Raw genomic sequence first — 22,603 nt, 5'->3', positions numbered from 1 at the left:
CATGTGACATCGAACTAGTTTCTTTGTACACCTGCAGATGTATTGGATATTGTTCCTTTATGTGGATATTGACAAATGCATTCCTCGAACAAGGTAATTCCTTAATATTACACATATAACTTTGGTCGGCTGTAATTGCTATATTTGCATTTTGTTTTCTCTCATTTGCTGTAGTGGGCCAGACAACAGTAAGTCGTTGTTTTCTCAAGCCTAAATATTTCAGTCATTTTACGAACTGACTGAAACAAGTCTCCATTTATTATCCCCCGCCAAAGAGAGAAAGGGGGATATAGGAATGGGTGCTGTCCGTCCGTCCGTCCGTCCGTCCGTCACATTTCGTTTCCGGTGCAGATCTTGAAAACCGTACCATATTTCTTCACCAAACTTGGCACATAGATAGGTCTAGTTGTGAACTGGTGCCTTTTGATAGTTTGGGATTTAATTTTTTTTTATTTTTTTAGTTTCCATGGCAACGAATTTGATTTAGACTGAAAATGGCGATAGTCCTCGTTTCCAGAGCAGATCTTGAAAACCATACTACATTCTTCATCAAACTTGGCACATAGATAGGTCTAGTGGTGAACTGGTGCCTTTTGATAGTTTGGGATTTAAAAAAAAATTTTTTTTGGACTTTCCATGGCAGCGACTTTGATTTAGACTGAAAATGGCGGTAGTCCTCGTTTCCGGAGCAGATCTTGAAAACCGTATCATATTTCTTCACCATACTTGGCACATAGATAGGTCTAGTGGTGAACTGGTGCCTTTTGATAGTTTGGGATTTTAAAAATAATTATTTTTCGAGTTTCCATGGCAACGGCTTTGATTTAGACTGAAAATGGAGGTGGTCCTCGTTTCCGGAGCAGATCTTGAAAACCGTACCAGTTTTCATCACCACATTTGGCACATTGATAGGTCTAGTGGTAAACTGGTGCCTTTTGATAGTTTGGGATTTAAAAAAAATATTTTTTTTCGAGTTTCAATGGCAACCAAACTTGGCACATAATGTCATCTCACAGTATTGAATACATTTCCTTTTCTTGTTGGTAAGTTCTGGAATGCTTGAGTGTCATGGACACAGTTGTTGCATTCACTGACTAACTTCATGCAGAAACACAACTCATTACAAATACAACAGTGTAACTGATCTTAAACCTACTCAACTGTATAAACACTATATATTCTTGTAAACCATACTCTGTACTTCACTTGCTTGATGACGGTGTTAGAACCTACACCGAAACCATCGCTCCTAATTGTAATAAAGAAGTTGTTCGTCCATATGTCTCATCCTTTTTCATTGCAAATACAGTTACATATTCTATCATAATCTGCAGATGGCAAAACAAGACCAGTAATAACTTTTTAAGTGCTGCAATTAGGCCATTACTAAAAGGTCCAATGAACATAGTTCACAGGAGCTAATGCATTGCACACAACCAGACATGTCATATTGACAGGGGATATGAGTATTTCATGCTTGTTTTACAGATTGACTAAAAATTATTAAAATGTTCAAAAGGGCTTAATAACTTGACAATAGACTAATTATGCAAGGTATCCGGGGTAGAATAGGTCTTCAGCAACCCATGCTTGCCGTAAAAGGTGACTATGCTTTTCGTAAAAGGCGACTGACGTGATCGGGTGGTCAGGCTCACTGACTTGGTTGATGCATGTCATCGATCCCAATTGCGTGGATTGATGTTCATGATGTAAATCACTGGATTGTCTGGTCCAGACTTGATTATTTACAGACCGCCGTCATATAGCTGGAATATTGCTGAGTGCGGCGTAAAACAACAAACAAACAAACACTTGCATTAAGTTAACCACACCAACAATATGTGTGGAGTATCTGATGTGTTTGTTGGGCATAGTCATCTAAGGAGCCACAATATGCTGTGCACACTTATGTCCCTTTGATGTGCCAGAATCAAGTAATTGTTGGTTGGAATGCCGAGTGTGCCAGTAATCCTTGAATGTCAGCACGGTCCTGTGTTTCCCCAAAGTATTGTGGCTGAACTATTGTTCACAGTTGTAATAAGCCCAATGCTCTCACTGACCAAAAAAAAAAAAAATTATGCAAGGATTAGAAGCCCCAAAATATAGAAATGTACTTTGACTTTCATTTTCTTTTGACAAGATTTGTAATAAATAAACAACATTTTCTCCAGAATGTCCCTGACTGCGTCTGAGACCAGGACGCTGCAGTACCTACTGCAGGTGTCGAAACCTGCCCACAACCCACTGGTGACTGTAGCTGGGCTCACGGCCATCTTTGAGTTTGTCAAGTCCACAGATGACTGGAAGGTTGTGCAGTACCTGTTGGAAGAGGGCCTGGCCGATGTACTGGTCAGCTGCCTGGACACCTGGACACCCGGGGGCAAGAACCAGGATATACATGGTGTTCTCGTGATGCTCGCGTTGAAGGTCACCCACCACCTTGCATCCATGTCTCCACTCGTACTCCGCCCGCTGATGACAGTCAGATTTTACACATCCCTACTTCTATTGACAGACACCAAAGGAGACTTTTTCAGATTCTCTTGTGAGTTTCAGGAAATGTTTTCCCTCTTAACACGGGGAAAACAGCTGATAGCAAATGTTGTCATTGAAACAGTTGGTGGAGATGTTAAACAACATCTTGGAAGCATCCTGAAATATCCCGTAGACCTGCCTGGGTGTATCTACAGGTGCAGCTGCTTCGACACCAGTGGTGAGACGGACGTCAACATCACACAGCAGCTGATGAGCGAAGGTCTGGCCTGGCCCACCTTAAATATCCAGGGAGGAGAAATGAAGGACTGGAAGGATGTGATTGTCACCGAGCATCTCAGGGATCAGTACTTCTATGCTCTTCTTGGTGAGGCGGCCATTAGGCAGGCAGCTGCCATTAAGTCCATCATAGAAAATGTGAAGGGTGATCTACATGTGGCAGCCATCGAGGTTGGAAAGATTGTGCTCATGGTTGTTGTTCGAGATGGGCAACTGGAACATGTGCGAGGTCAGGTTGTCAGCTATGTTGGAGAATGGGTGAAGGCGACGATGTTGGAGTACGGAGGGGTGAGGGAAGTTCGGCTGAAGAATGTTTTTGAGTTGCCATCTGCTCTCAGCCTCATGTACTTCCCTGCCCAGACTTCCCTGTGCTACTTGGCAGGTAAGTTGTCGTGGCAACACATTCGCTCTTAAATATATGGAACCAGTACTAATGTACTGGAGCTTGTGATATCAATAAGTAGTTGTTAATGTCATGACAGAATTCTAAACACATTATACATGTTATTAACAAGAATGCAGTAGCAACCTTTTCGATAAATGTAATGTTAGCAAGTGATTCTTCATATTGTGACATATTCTTCAGTATTGTTTCAAACCTTGTGATATGTTTTAGACCCTTCATAACAAACTGCAGATCTTCCATAACGAACAGATGGATGCCATGAAATATATGTAAATATTCACACACTTCTGATAACAAATATTTGTCGTTAACTTGCTGTGGTTGTGCAGGTGTGCAAGCCCCGCCCAGTGATGTATACACTCTGCAGCTGGCCTTAGCATCCATGTGTAACCTCATCCGCTTCTGTGTCGCATCAGGTGAGTAACCTCATCCCCTACTGTGTCGCATCAGGTGAGTGACCTCATCCCCTACTGTGTCGCATCAGCTGAGTAACCTCATCCCCTAATGTGTCGCATCAGGTGAGTGACCTCATCCCCTACTGTGTCGCATCAGGTGAGTGACCTCATCCCCTAATGTGTCACATCAGGTGAGTGACCTCATCCGCTACTGTGTCGCATCAGATGAGTGACCTCATCCACTAATGTGTCGCATCAGGTGAGTGACCTCATCCACTAATGTGTCGCATCAGGTGAGTGACCTCATCCACTAATGTGTCGCAGCAGGTAACTTCATCTGCTACTGTGTCGCAGCAGGTAACTTCATCTGCTACTGTGTCGAGGCAGGTAACTTCATCTGTTACTGTGTCGCATCAGGTGAGTAACCTCATCCGCTACTGTGTAGCATCAGGTGAATAACTTCATCAGCTGCTTTGCTTTATATCAAAGCAGTTTCAGGAGCTTCCATGAAATGTCCCCTTGTTTTCAGGGTTGACTTTGTTGAAGACTGGTTGTTTGACATACTTGCTGCCAGTCCTGCGCTGCCCAGACTCCAGCCTGGTGCTACAGACTCTCCGCATCCTCAACAACCTCGCCACCAACCCCCACACCGACAAGACTGTATTTGAACCAGTTCTCCATGACCTACTTGGTGAGTAGGCCAACTCTCAATCTGTACCACCTTGTACCACCTTCTGTATCACCCTAAATCATAGATTTATAGACACACACACACACACACTGTACTACCTTTTGTACCACCCTGTGCCACTTTCTGTATCCCCTGTACCACCTTCTGTATCACATGTGCCACCTTCTGTATCACCTGTACCACCTGTACCACCTTTTGTATCACCTGCACCACCTTCTGTATCACATGTACCACCTTCTGTATCACCTGCACCACCTTCTGTATCACATGTACCACCTTCTGTATCACCTGTACCACCTTCTGTGTCACCTGTACCACCTTCTGTATCACCTGTACCACCTTCTGTATCACCTGTACCACCTTCTGTATCACCTGTACCACCTGCTGTAACACTTGTACCACCTGCTGTATCACCTTTTGTATCACCGGTACTACCTTTTGTATCACCCGTACCACCTGTACCATCTGCTGTATCACCTGTACCACCTGCTGTAACACTTGTACCACCTTCTGTATCACCTGTACTACCTTTTGTATCACCCGTACCACTTGTACCATCTGCTGTATCACCTGTACCACCTGCTGTATCACCTGTACCATCTGCTATATCACCTGTACCACCTGCTGTATCACCTGTACCATCTGCTATATCACCTGTACCACCTGCTGTGTCACCTGTACCATCTGCTGTATCACCTGTACCACCTGCTGTATCATCTGTACCATCTGCTATATCACCTGTACCACCTGCTGTATCACTGGTACCACCTTCTGTATCACCTGCACCACCTCCTGTATCACCCTTAATCACAGGTGTCCACACACATTGTGACACCTTTTGTACCACCTGTACCAGTTTCTGTATCACCTTCTATATCACATTTTGTATCACACTGTACCTTTTACTGTATCACATCACTGTACCACCTCATGTATCACCTGTACCACCTTCTGTATCACCTGTACCACCTTCTGTATCACCTGTTCCACCTTCTGTATCACCTGTACCACCTTCTGTATCACCTGTACCACCTTCTGTATCACCTGTTCCACCTTCCGTATCACGTGTAGCACCTTCTGTATCACCTGTACCACCTGTATCACCTGTTCCACCTTCTGTATCACCTGTACCACCTTCTGTATCACCTGCACCACCTTCTGTATCACCTGTACCACCTTCTGTATCACCTGCACCACCTTCTGTATCACCTGCACCACCTTCTGTATCACCTGTACCACCTTCTGTATCACCTGTACCACCTCTTCTGTACATTGTGTTACTTTGTGGTTCAGTTGTAAGGACAAGGGAGAGATTCAGCTGCTGCTGGCTGTGTTCACTTAGCTTGTGTTGTACTGGCTTGTCAGGGTGAAGCCCAAGTTTCCAGACCACTAGCATGGTGACTTCACAGCTGATGGCCTTAACGTTTGCTTCATGTTGGTGGTTGTAGAGCTGTTGAGGAGTGTGCCTGACAAGAGTTGGAGCGTCAACGTGAGGGAAGACACCAGCTACACCTGCATGTCCTGCATCGCCAACATCCTCACTTTCTCCAGACACTACCGCTCGGCCTTCTACCAGAACGAGGGTCAGTCAGACACGTTAAAGTATCCTGGTTTGAAGAGATATAGTGGAATGTGCATTTTCTTGTAAATAGGAGTGACCAGTTGATACTGTAAGGGGCAAGGAGGGGGGATGCCTGAGAAAAATAATTATAATTCAGACTTGTGAAACAAAAAGTAAGTCTGCCACAAAGAATACATTGTTGCCAGATTAAGATAAAATTAGCCTCCTACTTTTAATGATATGTGGCTTTGCAACTGTAAACTGTAGGCTGAAAAATATCCAGTTCCCATTTCCATAAAATACCAGACACCCATCCCACCACTGAATACTGTACATCTGGAAATTAATGCGTCTCCAATTTAATATGACTGCTGAACCTTAGCCAAAAATGTGACTCAATATCAATGCGACTCCCACCCCGTCCCAAATTGAATGATACATCCTTACCTTAATCCAATCAAATAGCACTGCTTATTAGCGCTGAGTTGAGCCCTTCTGTAAAAACAATAAGCAGTGTTTTCCTAAAAACATCTCACAGTTTATATGTTGACTGGCTTTAAGGAAGTTCAAAGGCAATAAGATTATTGAATCAACAAGAGTTCACTGATAGGTATGCGGAGAAGGTGTCAACAAACTTGACAGGAGTGGGTACAACTCTTGACCCCAGCAGTGATAACTCACCGGATGCCCATTGTGTAATTCCTATTCTTCGAATGACATTGTTATATACTTGTTACAACTGCTGCTACGCAAAGTGTGCATCTTATTGTTGATAGTCATTTGGAGACATAAATGCATAGATGATTAATGCGATCAAAGACCACTCATGTTTTTCCCATAGCTTGCGTTAATTTCAAGATTTACAGTATAAGCCCATCACTTGAATGCATGTCGTGAGAGGCAACTAAATTTGATCAGGTTCAGGCTGGGTGACTTAATTGCGTGTCATAGTTCCCAGTGTGGTATGTTGCTCATTATAATATAATTGTCTGTTTGTTTGTTTGTTTGTTTGTTTTTTAATGCTGCACTCAGCAATATTCCACCTATATGACGGCGGTCTGTAAATAATCGAGTCAAGACAATCCAGTGATTGACAATATGAGTATCGATCCACGCAATTGGGATACGATGACATGCATCAACCAAGTCAGCCAGCCTGACCACCCGATCCCGTTAGTCGCCTCTTACGACAAGCATTGTCGCCTTTAATGGCAAGCATGGGTGGCTGAAGACCTATTCTCCACGGATCTTCACGGTCTTGCTGATAATAACAGCCACTAAAGTACTCATGGAAATGAAAAAAAACTGTTTTAATTTATTAATCAACTCAAAGCATTACATAGACAAAATACAAAATACAAAATAACAAAACAACAAAACAACTGGAAAAGTACTAGTCTGGATTTGCTAGTTTTATCTCAGTGCTCAATACAAAATGTACTTTACAGGAGGTAATTTTTAGGCACTTTCAACATTCAAAAATAAAACTAAGTCCAAATTGACATGGCAGAAACAGGCTATAGGCATTATGCAAATTAGCCTGGAAAAAAAGGTATCTAAACAACAATAAAAATAACAGCTATGTTTATGTACATAATAATAATGACATGTAACTTGTTGTTTTAGAAGGGAATATGTTACTTTTATGATCTGATATTTTGACGATGATTCACTATCCCACAATGCCACTCACAAATCACTAACCACTGACAATCACATGCATGTGGGTTTCAAGCACCTGTTTTCACCTGTCGTCACCTGTCGTCAAGGTGTCATAGGTCATGGACATTCACCTTGATCTACTAACACCTGGTTATGCTCAGTTTCACAATAGTCTGTTTTGTTCATATTTTTACACACTTTTACGTGTAAAAAGACATAAAAACCTTTGATATGCTGTATTTGTGCCAAGGCCCAATTAGTACTAATTGAGTTGTTTGAATATTTATATATTTTGTATATTAACTGCATTTATTTAAAATCTGAGATTGAAAAAACAGGTTTTTTTCATTTCCGTGAGTACTTTAGTGCATTTGGCCCTAAACGTTCATACATGTGTAGGGTATTCCTTGTACACTTAAGTCCTAGTGGCTTCTCTTTCCTGCAGCGGCGGTCGGGTAGCCTAGTGGTTAAAGCGTTCACTCGTCACGCCGAAGACCCGGGTTCGATTCCCGACATGGGTACTATGTGTGAAGCCCATTTCTGGTGTCCCCCGCCGTGATATTGCTGGAATAGTGCTAAAAGCGGCGTAAAACCAAACTCACTCATACTCTCACTCTCTTTCCTGCAGGATTGTCAACTGTACTACGAATCCTGGTGTGCTACAAACCATTCAGACCCGTTTACAAGATGGGCACTCAGCTTTTGCGCAACTTCCTGTATGTGACAGAGGTGAAGGCCACACAGCGAAGGCCTCCAGATGGTGTTGAGGCCCCAAAGGCTGACATGTGAGAGGACAGATTAGTGATCATGAAGTATTTTTCCTTCTCATGTGCGACTTAGACTTCATTTAACAAATGCTGTGTTGGTGAAAAAAAAAGAGATACAGTTTATATGAATGCCTATTGTACCATAGGATGTCCGGCTGTGCAGATTTGCGTCCCCTGGGCACACAGGAAATATATGGTTGTTGGTTCGAATCCCCGTTCGCCCCGATTATATGTCTAGGTTTGTTAGCACCATACCTGTGCTCGTGGGTTAGGTCAAAGTGGTAAAGGCCCGAGACCTGTGCATTCCTCTAACAGTAAGCTGGACTGACATTTAGTGTCAGAAATAAAATTATTGTATTTAAAAATATACATCTATTAAATAGATAAATAAAATCCAAATGGAGTCGAGAATAATGCTTAATTTCAGGAGCTGAAGCAGTCTAGACTTGGCCAATCATCCTAGACCTGAGTTAGACTCCTTTCTTGATTTGTTCTCTTGGGTCTGGGAGACAGACTGACAGTTAGCTGACACACCATGATATGGAATATCAAACCCCACTCACTCACTCACCCAATAGAGAGACCATTTAAATATGCAATGTCACTTCAAGGAATTAGTCTCATGTGGCTGCCATATCCTTCCATATTTACAGTAGGGGCGGTCGGGTAGTCTAGTGGTTAAAGCGTTCACACGTCACTCTGAAAGACCCAGGTTCGATTCCTGACGTGGGTACAATGTGTGAAGCCCATTTCTGGTGTCCCCCGCCGTGATATTGCTGGAATATTGCTAAAAGCACCGTAAAACCATACTCACTCACTCACTCATATTTACAGTAAACTACAGTTATAACCAACTCAAAGGGACCACTAATCTTAGTTAGTTATAACCGTTATATACAGCATAACTACAGCAAAATTTAGGGACAAAAGTAAGTTCGTTATAGCCATCAGTTCATTATTAGCGTGTTTGTTATAAACATAGTTGACTGTCGTATGTACCATACTGTATTGAAGGAAATAATTTTGAAATTTCATTTAATTAGTAGTGACAGTTCATCATATGTTTATAATAATAATGAATATTGTTCCAGATTCATACTTTTGTTTTATAAGCAACAATTACGTCATTTAATTCCCGCAGAAGGCGGCCTGTTTCCCTTTTGCAAAAGCTAGAAAACGTTGATGAAAAACAGGTTAAAAAGTTAAAATACTGTTGACATTGTTTATGAGTTATATTTGAATGATTCCCTCACGGTTTTCAAATTTTATGGACACGTCTGGAAACAAACTCAATTCATCTTGGCCACGTGAAATAGTTAAAAATTTGTAATCCTCGCATGGTGACCATTCTCTGCGAGAGGGAACAGGTGAATATCATCTAAACTACGATAGTCTGTGGTCTGAAAATTAAATATTATTAAGGAGGAAGGATTGTAGGTATAACCATTTTGAAATTTTGTATATTGTTGACTCTTGTGAAAGACTGAACATTCAGGTTTGAGTATAGTTTTCTTTTTCCTAGGCTGACTGCAGGAAGCACTAGATCGGACCAGACAAACAGTCCTCAGCGGCCGGTCACCTTCCAGGCAGAGGTGACTACATCAGTCCTATCTCTGCGTGTGCGTGCGTCAGTGAATGTGCGTGCGTGCGTCAGTGAATGTCCATGTGTGCTTGCCGGTGCACGTCAGTGAATGTGCGTCTGTGCGAGTGTGTGTGTGTGTGTCTGTCAGTGTGTGTGTCAGTCAGTGTGTCTGTCTGTGTAGTGTATTCATATTAGGCAGTGTGTATGTCTGTCTGTGTCTATCTGTCAGTCAGTTTCTTTGTATGTGCAGTGTATGCATATTGGACAGTGTTTGTGTCTGTCTGTCTGTCTGTGTGTGTGTTTGTGACACTAATGCTTTTTAGAATGTCTTTTACAAGAACCCTACGCAAGCAACAGATATTTTACGAACGTTTCCTGAGGTTCATCCATGGGATAAAATCTCGGGGCTGATGTCTCTCGGTTTTATCCCGCAGATGCACGTTTTACATATCATAGAAACCCTTGGGCATGCTTTATCCTACACATAATAACAGTGTTTAAACCCCTCACTTCCTATTCTCCACTGTGTTACAGGACATCAGCTCTAGTGAGGAGGACGAGGGGGATACAAATGGAGGACGTCTTGTGTCCCCCACAACGGGTGGAGCACTTGTAGGTCAGCGCATGGGGGAGGTGCTGTCATGGAGGGGCATAGATGAAGGGAGGGAAGGCTTCGGAGAGGCATATTAATTGTTCTGACCAGTAATTTGTTTATTGTTTGATGAGGACAGTACCTGTGTTCCCTTGAGGATTGTCTGGTTACTACTGCAACTCTTGTTACTGAAGATTTTTGACTAGGATAATTCTGATGTTATGAGTCCTGATTCAGTTGGTATACAAACCTTCTCATTTTCAGTGATGAGAATCTTCCATGTATCCACAATTTCTGTGAATTTTAGTGACCACAAATTTGTTAACATCTGATGACTTACCCCATAAACACCTCCAAATTATGGACCATGCTTCATTGCAAAGAAGTTTCAGCTGAAAAGGAAAATACCCATTCTCATCCTTACATGTTACCATGGTTACAGATGGTGATGTTGTGGCCATCAACTCGGGGGAGATGCAGGACACTCCAGACCAGCAGTACATCTATGGTGAGTGGTGGGCAGAATCTTCTCCTCTGTCATCTACTTTCTATGACTGGTTATTGATAGTTTCTTTCCAAGGTGTAACAAGAAAAAGTACCTGCTTTTATCATAATTTATAACTTTCTTTTTACAGTTATTCAATCCTGGTGACACAACACCAGACTGACTCCACTCTCCTCCTGGTGACACAACACCAGACTGACTCCTCTCTCTTCCTGGTGACTCCTCTCTCCTCCTTATGACACAACACCAGACTGACTCCACTCTCCTCCTGGTGACACAACACCAGACTGACTCCACTCTCCTCCTGGTGACACAACACCAGACCGACTCCACTCTCCTCCTGGTGACACAACACCATATTGACTCCTCTCTCCTCCTGGTGACACAACACCAGACTGACTCCACTCTCCTCCTGGTGACACAACACCAGATTGACTCCTCTCTCCTCCTGGTGACACAACACCAGACTGACTCCTCTCTCCTCCTGGTGACACAACACCAGACTGACTCCTCTCTCCTCCAGGTGACACAACACCATATTGACTCCTCTCTCCTCCTGGTGACACAACACCAGACTGACTCCTCTCTCTTCCTGGTGACACAACACCAGACTGACTCCACTCTCCTCCTGGTGACACAACACCAGACTGACTCCTCTCTCCTCCTGGTGACACAACACCAGACTGACTCCTCTCTCCTCCTGGTGACACAACATCAGACTGACTCCACTCTCCTCCTGGTGACACAACACCAGACTGACTCAACACTCCTCCTGGTGACACAACACCAGACTGACTCCACTCTCCTCCTGGTGACACAACACCAGACTGACTCCTCTCTCCTCCTGGTGACACAACACCAGACTGACTCCACTCTCCTCCTGCTCCTGGTGACACAACACCAGACTGACTCCTCTCTCCTCCTGGTGACACAACACCAGACTGACTCCTCTCTCCTCCTGGTGACACAATACCAGACTGACTCAACACTCCTCCTGGTAACACAACACCAGACTGACTCCACTCTCCTCCTGGTGACACAACACCAGACTGACTCCTCTCTCCTCCTGGTGACACAACACCAGACTGACTCCTCTCTCCTCCTGGTGACACAACATCAGACTGACTCCACTCTCCTCCTGGTGACACAACACCAGACTGACTCAACACTCCTCCTGGTGACACAACACCAGACTGACTCCACTCTCATCCTGGTGACACAACACCAGACTGACTCCTCTCTCCTCCTGGTGACACAACACCAGACTGACTCCACTCTCCTCCTGCTCCTGGTGACACAACACCAGACTGACTCCTCTCTCCTCCTGGTGACACAACACCAGACTGACTCCTCTCTCCTCCTGGTGACACAATACCAGACTGACTCAACACTCCTCCTGGTAACACAACACCAGACTGACTCCACTCTCCTCCTGGTGACACAACACCAGACTGACTCCTCTCTCCTCCTGGTGACACAACACCAGACTGACTCCTCTCTCCTCCTGGTGACACAACACCAGACTGACTCAACACTCCTCCTGGTAACACAACACCAGACTGACTCCTCTCTCCTCCTGGTGACACAACACCAGACTGACTCCACTCTCATCCTGGTGACACAACACCAGACTGACTCCACTCTCATCCTGGTGACACAACACCAGACTGACTCCTCTCTCCTCCTGGTGACACAACACCAGACTGACTCAACACTCCTCCTGGTGACACAACACCAGACTGACTCAACACTCCTCCTGGTAACACAACACCAGACTGACTCAACACTCCTCCTGGTAACACAACACCAGACTGACTCCTCTCTCCTCCTGGTGACACAACACCAGACTGACTCCACTCTCCACCTGGTGACACAACACCAAACTGACTCCTCTCTCCTCCTGGTGACACAACACCAGACTGACTCAACACTCCTCCTGGTAACACAACACCAGACTGACTCCTCTCTCCTCCTGGTGACACAACACCAGACTGACTCCACTCTCATCCTGGTGACACAACACCAGACTGACTCAACACTCCTCCTGGTGACACAACACCAGACTGACTCCTCTCTCCTCCTGGTGACACAACACCAGACTGACTCCACTCTCCTCCTGGTGACACAACACCAGACTGACTCCTCTCTCCTCCTGGTGACACAACACCAGACTGACTCCACTCTCATCCTGGTGACACAACACCAGACTGACTCAACACTCCTCCTGGTGACACAACACCAGACTGACTCCACTCTCATCCTGGTGACACAACACCAGACTGACTCCTCTCTCTTCCTGGTGACACAACACCAGACTGACTCCACTCTCCTCCTGGTGACACAACACCAGACTGACTCCTCTCTCCTCCTGGTGACACAACACCAGACTGACTCCACTCTCCTCCTGGTGACACAACACCAGACTGACTCAACACTCCTCCTGGTGACACAACACCAGACTGACACCACTCTCCTCCTGGTGACACAACACCAGACTGACTCCTCTCTCCTCCTGGTGACACAACACCAGACTGACTCCTCTCTCCTCCTGGTGACACAACACCAGACTGACTCCACTCTCCTCCTTATGACACAACACCAGACTGACTCCACTCTCCTCCTGGAAACACAACACCAGACTGACTCCTCTCTCCTCCTCGTGACACAACACCAGACTGACTCAACACTCCTCCTGGTGACACAACACCAGACTGACTCCACTCTCCTCCTGGTAACACAACACCAGACTGACTCCACTCTCCTCCTGGTAACACAACACCAGACTGACTCAACACTCCTCCTGGTGACACAACACCAGACTGACTCCACTGTTTTTATTACAGGTTCTCGGGTGGATTTCTGTAATGATGTGACACATGAAATCCGACCCCCTAAAGAGTTGTCCCAAGTCTCCGCCCGGGCCATTGCGGATGTCGCCTGTGGGATGCTGAACAGTAAGTCAGGGCATGGAGGTGAACTCATCTCTCTTTGGATTAAATGTTCATGAACACGCTTTTGCACTCACTCACTCACTCACTCACTCACAAATTTCACTCCCCACTCTCTTTGGTTTAAATATTCATGAACACGCTTTTTCACTCACTCACTCACAAATTTCACTCCCCGCTCTCTTTGGTTTAAATATTCATGAACACGCTTTTGCACTCACTCAACCACTCAACCACTCAACCACCCACCCACCCACTCACTTGCTCCAAGTCTTGAGTTCCTGTCCCCAGGTCGTGGTGGCTCTATCTACTTCGGTGTGTCTGAGGACCAGATTGTCCAGGGCATCAAGATTAAGCGTGAAGTCCGAGACTCCTTCCGTCTGGGTATTGATGAGATGATGATTAGGCAGATCTCTCCGCCTGTGTTGTACATCCAGTTTGAGATGATTTACACGCCTGTCTTCAAGGCCACGTACAGACCCCCACCACATGACTACATCCAGGTGACAGATCTGTACATTGCAGGTGGGTACACTCAAGGGAAATCAGTTCCATCCATCTGCTTCTCAATGGAGACACATTTTCTCAAAAACTGTTTAAATTAAAGATATATTATTGGTCATGATCTCAGATGAGTTAAAAAATTGATGTCTTAAATTTATGGAGTTACTGCCCTTTATCCATGTTATTTTTCTTGAATGAAACTATGCAAGCTTATCTAAGACAATACAAAATATACTGGAAGATTATTATAATCTTTGTTTAACAATAGGGGCGGTCGGGTAGCCTAGTGGTTAAAGTGTTAGCTCGTCAGCCGAAGACCCGGGTTCAATTCCCGACATGGGTACAATGTGTGAAGCACATGTCTGGTGTCCCCCGCCGTGATATTGCTGGAATATTGCTAAAAGAGGGGTAAAACCATACTCACTCACTCATACATTTGTTTAACATTAAAGTCTTACTGAAGCAGATATTTGTACAAGGTTTATGGAGTAGATCTTGAATTCAACCTCTTCCACAAGAAGCTGGACAAACTGATAATTTAGAATGTCACATTTGATTGCACATTTGAATGTCTTTTAGATTGGACAATGGGCGGGGGATATTAATGACTTCGTCTTCTTGCTCACTACTGTATGAACAAACACAGTTCTTACGTGCCCTGTGGTTTCTGGCGATTCAAGACCCTTTTTGAGCTGACTTGGGAGCCTAGTGGTTAAAGCGTACGCCGTCATGCTGAAGACCCGACAAGGGTACAATGTGTGAAGCCCATTTCTGGTGTCCCTGCCGTGATATTGCCTGAATATTGCTAAAAGCGGCGTAAAATCATACTCACTCACTGTTGTGGGGATAACTGTGTTTTTTTGTTTACAGACTGCTGTGACGTAGATGTATATTTTTTATTATCTTCACACATATGCTTCTTGTTTGGTCTGACTGTATGTAGTCTGGAGAATTAACAACATTTCAATCGGACAAGACTTGATCCTCTTACATTGCAGAGCTCGGAATTCGACCAAGTCGAGGTACTCTCCACTCAACCAAGGACTGTCTCTACAGGTTCGGTGACAGAACACTCCCTCTCACTATCAAGGTCAGTGTTGTGGTGGCTGATGAAGTTAGGGTGTGTGCTGTGTGTGTTGCAGGAGCTGGTTGTGCTGTGAAGATATGACTTGAGTTAGTGTCCCAGTGAGAATATGGGTGACGATATAACCTTGTGTTTATGTCCCAGTGGTAATACTGGAGAACATGTGACCTCATGTTTGTGTCATAGTGGGGATAAAGGTAAACAATTGACCTGTTTGTGTCCCAGTGGTAATACAGGAGAACATGTGACCTCATGTTTGTGTCATAGTGGGGATAAAGGTAAACAATTGACCTCATGTTTGTGTCCCAGGGGTAATACAGGTGAACATTTGACCTCATGTTTGTGTCATAGTGGGGATAAAGGTAAACAATTGACCTCATGTTTGTGTCCAAGTGGTAATACAGGAGAACATGTGACCTCATGTTTGTGTCATAGTGGGGATAAAGGTAAACAATTGACCTCATGTTTGTGTCCCAGTGGTAATACAGGAGAACATGTGACCTCATGTTTGTCTCAAAGTGGGGATATAGGTAAACAATTGACCTCATGTTTGTGTCCCAGTGGTAATACAGGTGAACATGTGACCTCATGTTTGTGTCAAAGTGGGGATATAGGTAAACAATTGACCTCATGTTTGTTTCATAGTGGGAATAAGGTAGACAATTGACCTCATGTTTGTGTCCCAGTGGGGATATACGTGGCTGATGAGTTTAGGGTGTGTGTTGTGTTACAGGAGGTGAGAGAACTAGTTGTGGTAGCTGAAGAAGATGTATACAAAGAGGAAATATTCAGTCTGAGACAGAAACTGAAGAACCTGAGAGACCGGAGGCTCACATCCTGAATATACAAGTTTTATACATTTCTGGACTGATCTGCTCAGAGTACCCCATGGATAAAGTTGTGTCCTAGCGGGGATATGGGTGAAGATGTGACCTCATGCTGTGTCCCAGTGGAAATATAGGTGAAGATATGACCTCATGTTTGTGTCCCAGTGAGGATAGAGTTGGGAATGTGGCCTCAAGTTTGTATTGCAGTGGGGATACAGGTGAAGATGTGACCTCATGTGTATCCCAGTGGGGATATAGGTTAAAATATGACCTCATGTTTCCATCCCATTCAGGGTAGCGGGGATAATGTGACATCTTGCTTGTCTCCCAGTTAAATATGAGTTGACTATCTGATGCCTGGAAGGAAGCCCCTTGAAGTGCCGATCAAATAAGAGGAACTATTCTCAAATGGAAGTACAGATCAAATAAGCGGCATTGTCCTCACCTGGAAGTACAGGTCAAATAAGAGGCACTGTCCTCACCTGGAGGCCCCTGGAAGTACAGGTCAAACAAGAGGCACTATCCTCACCTGGAGGCCCCTGGAAGTACAGGTCAAATAAGAGGCACTATCCTCACCTGGAGGCCCCTGGAAGTACAGGTCAAATAAGAGGCACTATCCTCACCTGGAGGCCCCTGGAAGTACAGGTCAAATAAGAGGCACTATCCTCACCTGGAGGCCCCTGGAAGTACAGGTCAAATAAGAGGCACTATCCTCACCTGGAGGCCCCTTGAAGTACAGGTCAAATAAGAGGCACTATCCTCACCTGGAGGAGGTGACACTCGGATACCAAGGACATGTTGTTGGTGAAGATGAATAAAGTTTATTTCTGATACATGTTGTTTTATGTCACTACTTAGATGCTGAACCTTGATAGCCATATTCCGTATAAGCCTGGCTCATATCACTGACCGTGGTCTAGTGATAGAGCGTCCGCCCGGAGAGCAGAAGGTCCGGGGTTCGATCCAGGACCGCGTCATACCAAAAGACGTTAAAAGATGGTACTTGTTGTTACGCTGTCTGGCGCTCGGCATTAAGGGGTTCAAATAAGGACTGGTCGGCTCGGAGTCAGTATACTGTGTCTGAGTGGGGTATTCATGTTAAACTGCGGCATGGTATCTCAGTGAGCTAGAACTATAAATCGGCATCAGTCCGGATTAGTACAAGCAGCCACACACACACACACACACACACACACACACACGTGCATGCACGTCGCTATATAAGTGCAATAATCTTGGACGCGATGTTAAACCCCATTTCACCTCACCTTATATCACTGACCACAGTGTTGTAAGTTACCACTTCACTGACCCCTGACAAGTAGTATGCATATAGAGGAAATTTAATTGTAGTTTGCCAAATATGGTGTTTGTCTCAACAGTATGGTGGTAAGACCTGGTATGTTCACGAATCGTAACACAAGATGAAATAAAACAAGAGACCATCATTAAATATTCTATTTCTTATAAACTTCAAGCTAATGTTGCATCATTTCACTGCATAAACTTAGTGCACGAAACTGTTCCATCAGTGTTCACAATACGAGATAGCAGTTCATATTTTTGAGACTAACGGAAAATAATAGTATAGAAAACTACCCAAGTTATTTGATACCACTACTGAAGACAAACGCATTACTAACGGGCTACAATGACATGTAACTTTTAAAGTGCAAGTATCATTAAGATTAGTACTAGATTTATCTTACATCGTTATGTAGCCAGTATGAAGTACAATACGATGTCCGCGAAAAAGAGATTATGAAAACGTTTAGTTGGCGCTGTTTCGCTTAATTAACAGTACGTATTTTGAGGTCAGTATTTGTCTTAATCAGATTCAGATTCAGTTTATTTCTCAAAGAAACAACCACCGGTACATGAGCGTTTACAGCTATATATATATATATATATATATATATATAATGTTCTTTCTTAATAACTTACATAGACATACAATATATCTGGACACATTTCTTATATCTTTTAGCCTTTTGGGTGAAACAGTTCCACAGAGTTTAAAAATATTTGGCCACAAGTAGTATTTTATTGGAGTATACCGAATTCTTTGTTGGAGTAGAGCTTCGCATCTGAAAAGATAGTGAAACTCATCTCCAACCGAGACTGAATCACAAAGTTGACAAAGTCTTTCTTCTCTTGGTATATTTTGCCATCGGCCAGTCTCAACGGGCAAATCGTGATTTGAGGTACGACATTTAAATATCGGCATAAAGTTGCCTTTTGGAAGTAACAGATAATTTTCAAATTTTGGGTTTTGCTTAAAGTGTTTATAATATATACCCTTTGGACTTAAACCAAACCTTAACTCTTAAAAGCGCTGACGAGGGGCACGGCCGGCTAGGTCTGCAAGCTGATTAAATATTACTTCCACACGAGTACAGAACATACGCGATCGTTTCAATGGTGGGAGACAAGTGTTGTATATATAATGCTGGTATGGATTAACTGTTTGATTGGTACGGATTCCTTGTATGTCACGAGTATGGCTGGTGGGGTCGTGTCAAGTAACCTTAAAGTGAATTATATCATTTTAACATTACTTTTAGGAGCGCGGGTTCCACACCCACGTCCTAAATCCGCGCCGTTATAAAAATAAAAATCGATTGATCTTTGTGGCCAATTAATGATAATTAAATAGAACGGTATTGTTTTCACCGACAGTCACTCACCTCACAACAACATGCAACTTCAGTAGATTATTGCATAATGTGTGCCAGCAGTCAGTCTAGGTATCATAAAACATTCAGCCACGTGTACGGTAACACGTTTGCAAGTGACACGAATTCAGTCTATGACATGACACTTCATCTTTGTAGTGCTGTTGCATGACTGCAACGGGATATTGTGATTTGGATAAAATATACTAAACAAACGAACCAATTGCTGCAACCACTTGTAACCCATGCATCCAGGATGGAGACCATCCTGATTTTTGTTGTCACTTTTGTCGGTCACAGGTAGGGGTTCATTTGTCCTTCTGAAATCATTAATTCATCTTCAGAGAAATATTCACATTCCATGATAACTCGATAACTATTGTCACTGTCGGAGTCGAACATATCGGCGAGTTGTGATTAGGATACTGTTAAAGGGAACGCACAATCTATCTGAGGACATCACATTACGGGTCACGTCAGGCCGACCTTGAGCAAACTTTGACCGACCAATGGAATGAACAATCAGAAGGCAGCTTTCTCGTGCTTTACGATTTGAAATTTGTGCCGTAGTTTTGTTGGTAGCTTGTGCCATCAAGCGTGTAGTTTTGGAGGTAGCTTGTGCCATCAAGCGTGTAATTTTGGAGGGAGCTTGTGCCACCAAACGTGTAATTTTGGAGGTAGCTTGTGCCATAAAGCGTGTACTTTTGGAGGTAGCTTGTGCCATCAAGCGTGTAGTTTTGGAGGTAGCTTGTGCCATCAAGCGTGTAGTTTTGGAGGTAGCTTGTGCCAACAAGCGTGTAGTTTTGGAGGTAGCTTGTGCCATCAAGCGTGTAGTTTTGGAGGTAGCTTGTGCCATCAAGCGTGTAATTTTGGATTTAATTTCTTACATTAAGACAATATATGGAGCCTCTGTATTTATTTGTTTATTTGTTGTTTAACGCCACACTCCACAATATTCCAGCTATATGACGGCGGTCTGTAACTAATCGAGTCTGGACCAGACAATCCAGTGATGACATCATGAGCATCGATCTACGCAATTTAGATACGATGACATGCATCAACCAAGTCAACCAGCCTGACCACCCGATCCCGTTTGTCGCCTTTTACGACAAGCCTGGGTTACTGAAGACCTATTCTACCCCGGATCTTCACGGGTCCTCTGTATTTAAAGGCTTCACCTCCGCTGTATTTTCGTTTCAGCCTTTGAAATTGATAGACAGGACAAAAGTACAAAAAAAAAACCTTATATACGCGCCGCTTCCGATGTTTTGATCTTCACGGGTCCTCTGTATTTAAAGGCTCCGCCTCCGCTGTATTTTTGTTTCAGCCTTTGAAATTGATAGACAGGACAAAAGTACAAATAAACCTTATAATTCTGAAGATGATATTTGCATTAGCCATGTTACGATCTATCCGTATCTGCAGAGTTGTATACCCATTAGACTTGCACTTTAGGAAATCTAATAAATTACTATTTAAGGCAGTGGTTAGAACGTAGGAATACTTGTATTAGAATTAGAACAGCTGCCATTTTCCAACAGCTTATCAGACTTGAAAACAATCAGGGTGTGCCATCAATAGACAAGGAACAGTATTCAAGTTAATCACAGCATGTCCCATTAAATTTAATTAAAAGTGGGAGGAAAGTCCTGCAGATCGTAGACATTTACCATTTTGGTGAAACCCACGAACACGAGTATGATTCCGGCAAACAAAGAAACTTAATCGGGGATGACCGGGATTGAAACCCACGATCAGAGGATTCTGGCGTACCAAAGGGACGCGACTCTGCACAGCGAATTACAGTGCCTTGGACGTCTGGGCCGCTTTTGCCCCAAACACAGAAGGATCTAAACAGACAATAACATTGGCAGAACATGTTCAGGAACACACAATCAGACAAGTGCCAAGTTTCGTTTAACAACTTCAAGGGGTTTCTTCGAGCCATTATTTGACAGTGAGGCTTCCGCGACCCTGACCTTGAGTCATGGCAAGTGGCCTTGACTGACCAGTAGCGATATACGGTATCACCACCCTCGAGACTGACTCGGATAGTTTATTGTCACTCGGCAGAGATAGGGGATCTATTTCACTGATAGATTTGACCATCTCACTTCCAATTATATAATCAAAACCCATCACTGGCATCCTATCGGACTGCCTCCGTGGTCTAGTGGTAGAGCGTCCGCCCGGAGAGCGGAAAGTCCGGGGTTAGATCCCCGGCCGCGTCATACCAAAAGATGTTAAAACATGGTACTTGTTGTTACCCTGTCTGACGCTCGGCATTAAGGGGCTAAAACAAGGACTGGTCGGCTCGGAGTCAGTATACTGTATTAGAGTGGGATATTCGTGTTAAACTGCGGCATGGTATCTCAGTGAGCTAGCACTATAAATCGGCATCAGTCCGGACCAGTACAAGCAGCAACACAAACACAAACACGCACATGCACGTCGCTATATAAGTGCAATAAACTTGGACGCGACGTTAAACCTCGTTTCACCTCACCTCACCTGACGTCCTATCCATGACAGTAATGGTGAGGGCAGCCCAGACTACCTTCAGCCTCGTGTAAAGGCCGTTTATGAACCCGAACAGTAGCGATGCACGTGGGCCCACATCTTAGTTTATTATGTTCTTTCCTGAAATATGATCTCCAAGTTGACACTATGCTGTAGTAATGTTCATATCACTGACACGACAGACCCTTGTACGCAGAGCCAAGGCGTCACACTTGACAATTTGAGTGCGGCAAAATACATTATGAAGCGGTCGTAAAATATATGACCATCGCCGTTGTTCGTGTACTTGGAAAATTTGTTGATCATGATTCAACAGTGCTCGCCCCGTGGATATCTTACCCCAGTAACGTCTGCTTGTCTCCCCGTGGGGACTCCGTGTTGGAATGTGTCCCCAGCAAGTTTTTCTTGTCTCCCCTTGGGAACTCGTGTTAGAATGTGTCCCAAGCAAGCTTTTCTTGTCTTCCCGTGGTGACTCCGAGTTAGAATGTGTCCCCAGGAAGCTTTTCTCATCTTCCCTGGGGAACTCCGTGTTAGAATGTGTCCCCAGGAAGCACTTCTTGTCTGTGGGGACTCGTGTTATATGTCCCAAGCAAGCGCTTCTCGTCATCACGCTTGTACTCAGTGATAGAATGTGTAACCGGCAAGCTGTCCCCGTAACACTCGGGAACAGCATCGCCAGGGGAATTATAGTCTGATATACCGATAGTAATAAATGTATCCCAGAGCACCATCTCTAGACTTTGGTATCAGTACCAACAGCCTGGAACGTCACAGGACACATGGCGGACCCGGGTCAAGCCGACCCAGAGTTGCAACGGCTGCCATGTACTGATTCATGTCGCTACTTCGTTCGAGGCAAAGATGTACAACAACCACGACAATTCCAGTACTGAGAAGGGTATCTGACCAGGCAATGTGGAGCCGCCTTCGCTACATTGGCCTCAGAGTCAAATGACCTGTCGGGGGTGTCAGGCACTCAGAGTACGGCCTACCCAGCAATCGAAAACTTTTGGGTTCAGCCACTAGTCAACATTTATGCTGCAACGAGCTGATGGGGAAGCCAGTGTGTGTCAACGTCGCCATGAACGTATTGCAGCTATTTCCTATGT

General features: G+C 44.2%; 1 protein-coding gene across 1 annotated transcript; it reads left to right on the top strand.

The window, feature by feature from the left end:
• Positions 1-2,172: 2,172 nt before the first annotated feature.
• On the top strand, positions 2,173-17,082 carry LOC139459588 (uncharacterized). The gene is made up of 12 exons (XM_071241146.1): positions 2,173-3,154; positions 3,508-3,594; positions 4,103-4,264; positions 5,713-5,847; positions 8,116-8,272; positions 9,777-9,846; positions 10,371-10,452; positions 10,871-10,936; positions 13,777-13,887; positions 14,173-14,406; positions 15,384-15,475; positions 16,203-17,082. The coding sequence occupies exons 1-12, from the start codon at positions 2,173-2,175 to the stop codon at positions 16,308-16,310; spliced, it is 2,286 nt and encodes a 761-aa protein (XP_071097247.1). The 3' UTR covers positions 16,311-17,082.
• Positions 17,083-22,603: the final 5,521 nt, after the last annotated feature.

This window comes from Haliotis cracherodii, unplaced genomic scaffold (assembly GCF_022045235.1).
Source record: "Haliotis cracherodii isolate W230 unplaced genomic scaffold, xgHalCrac1.p SCAF_13, whole genome shotgun sequence".
Classification (NCBI taxonomy): domain Eukaryota; kingdom Metazoa; phylum Mollusca; class Gastropoda; order Lepetellida; family Haliotidae; genus Haliotis; species Haliotis cracherodii.
This window is presented reverse-complemented; position numbering and strand designations above follow the sequence as displayed.

Bases quoted from the DNA above. Each gene is read 5' to 3' on its own strand.
- LOC139459588 (XM_071241146.1), top strand. From the start codon at position 2,173: ATGTCCCTGACTGCGTCTGAGACCAGGACGCTGCAGTACCTACTGCAG. The intron at 4,265-5,712 runs GTGAGTAGGCCA...TGGTGGTTGTAG, and splicing joins AGTTCTCCATGACCTACTTG to AGCTGTTGAGGAGTGTGCCT. The intron at 14,407-15,383 runs GTGGGTACACTC...CTTACATTGCAG, and splicing joins GACAGATCTGTACATTGCAG to AGCTCGGAATTCGACCAAGT.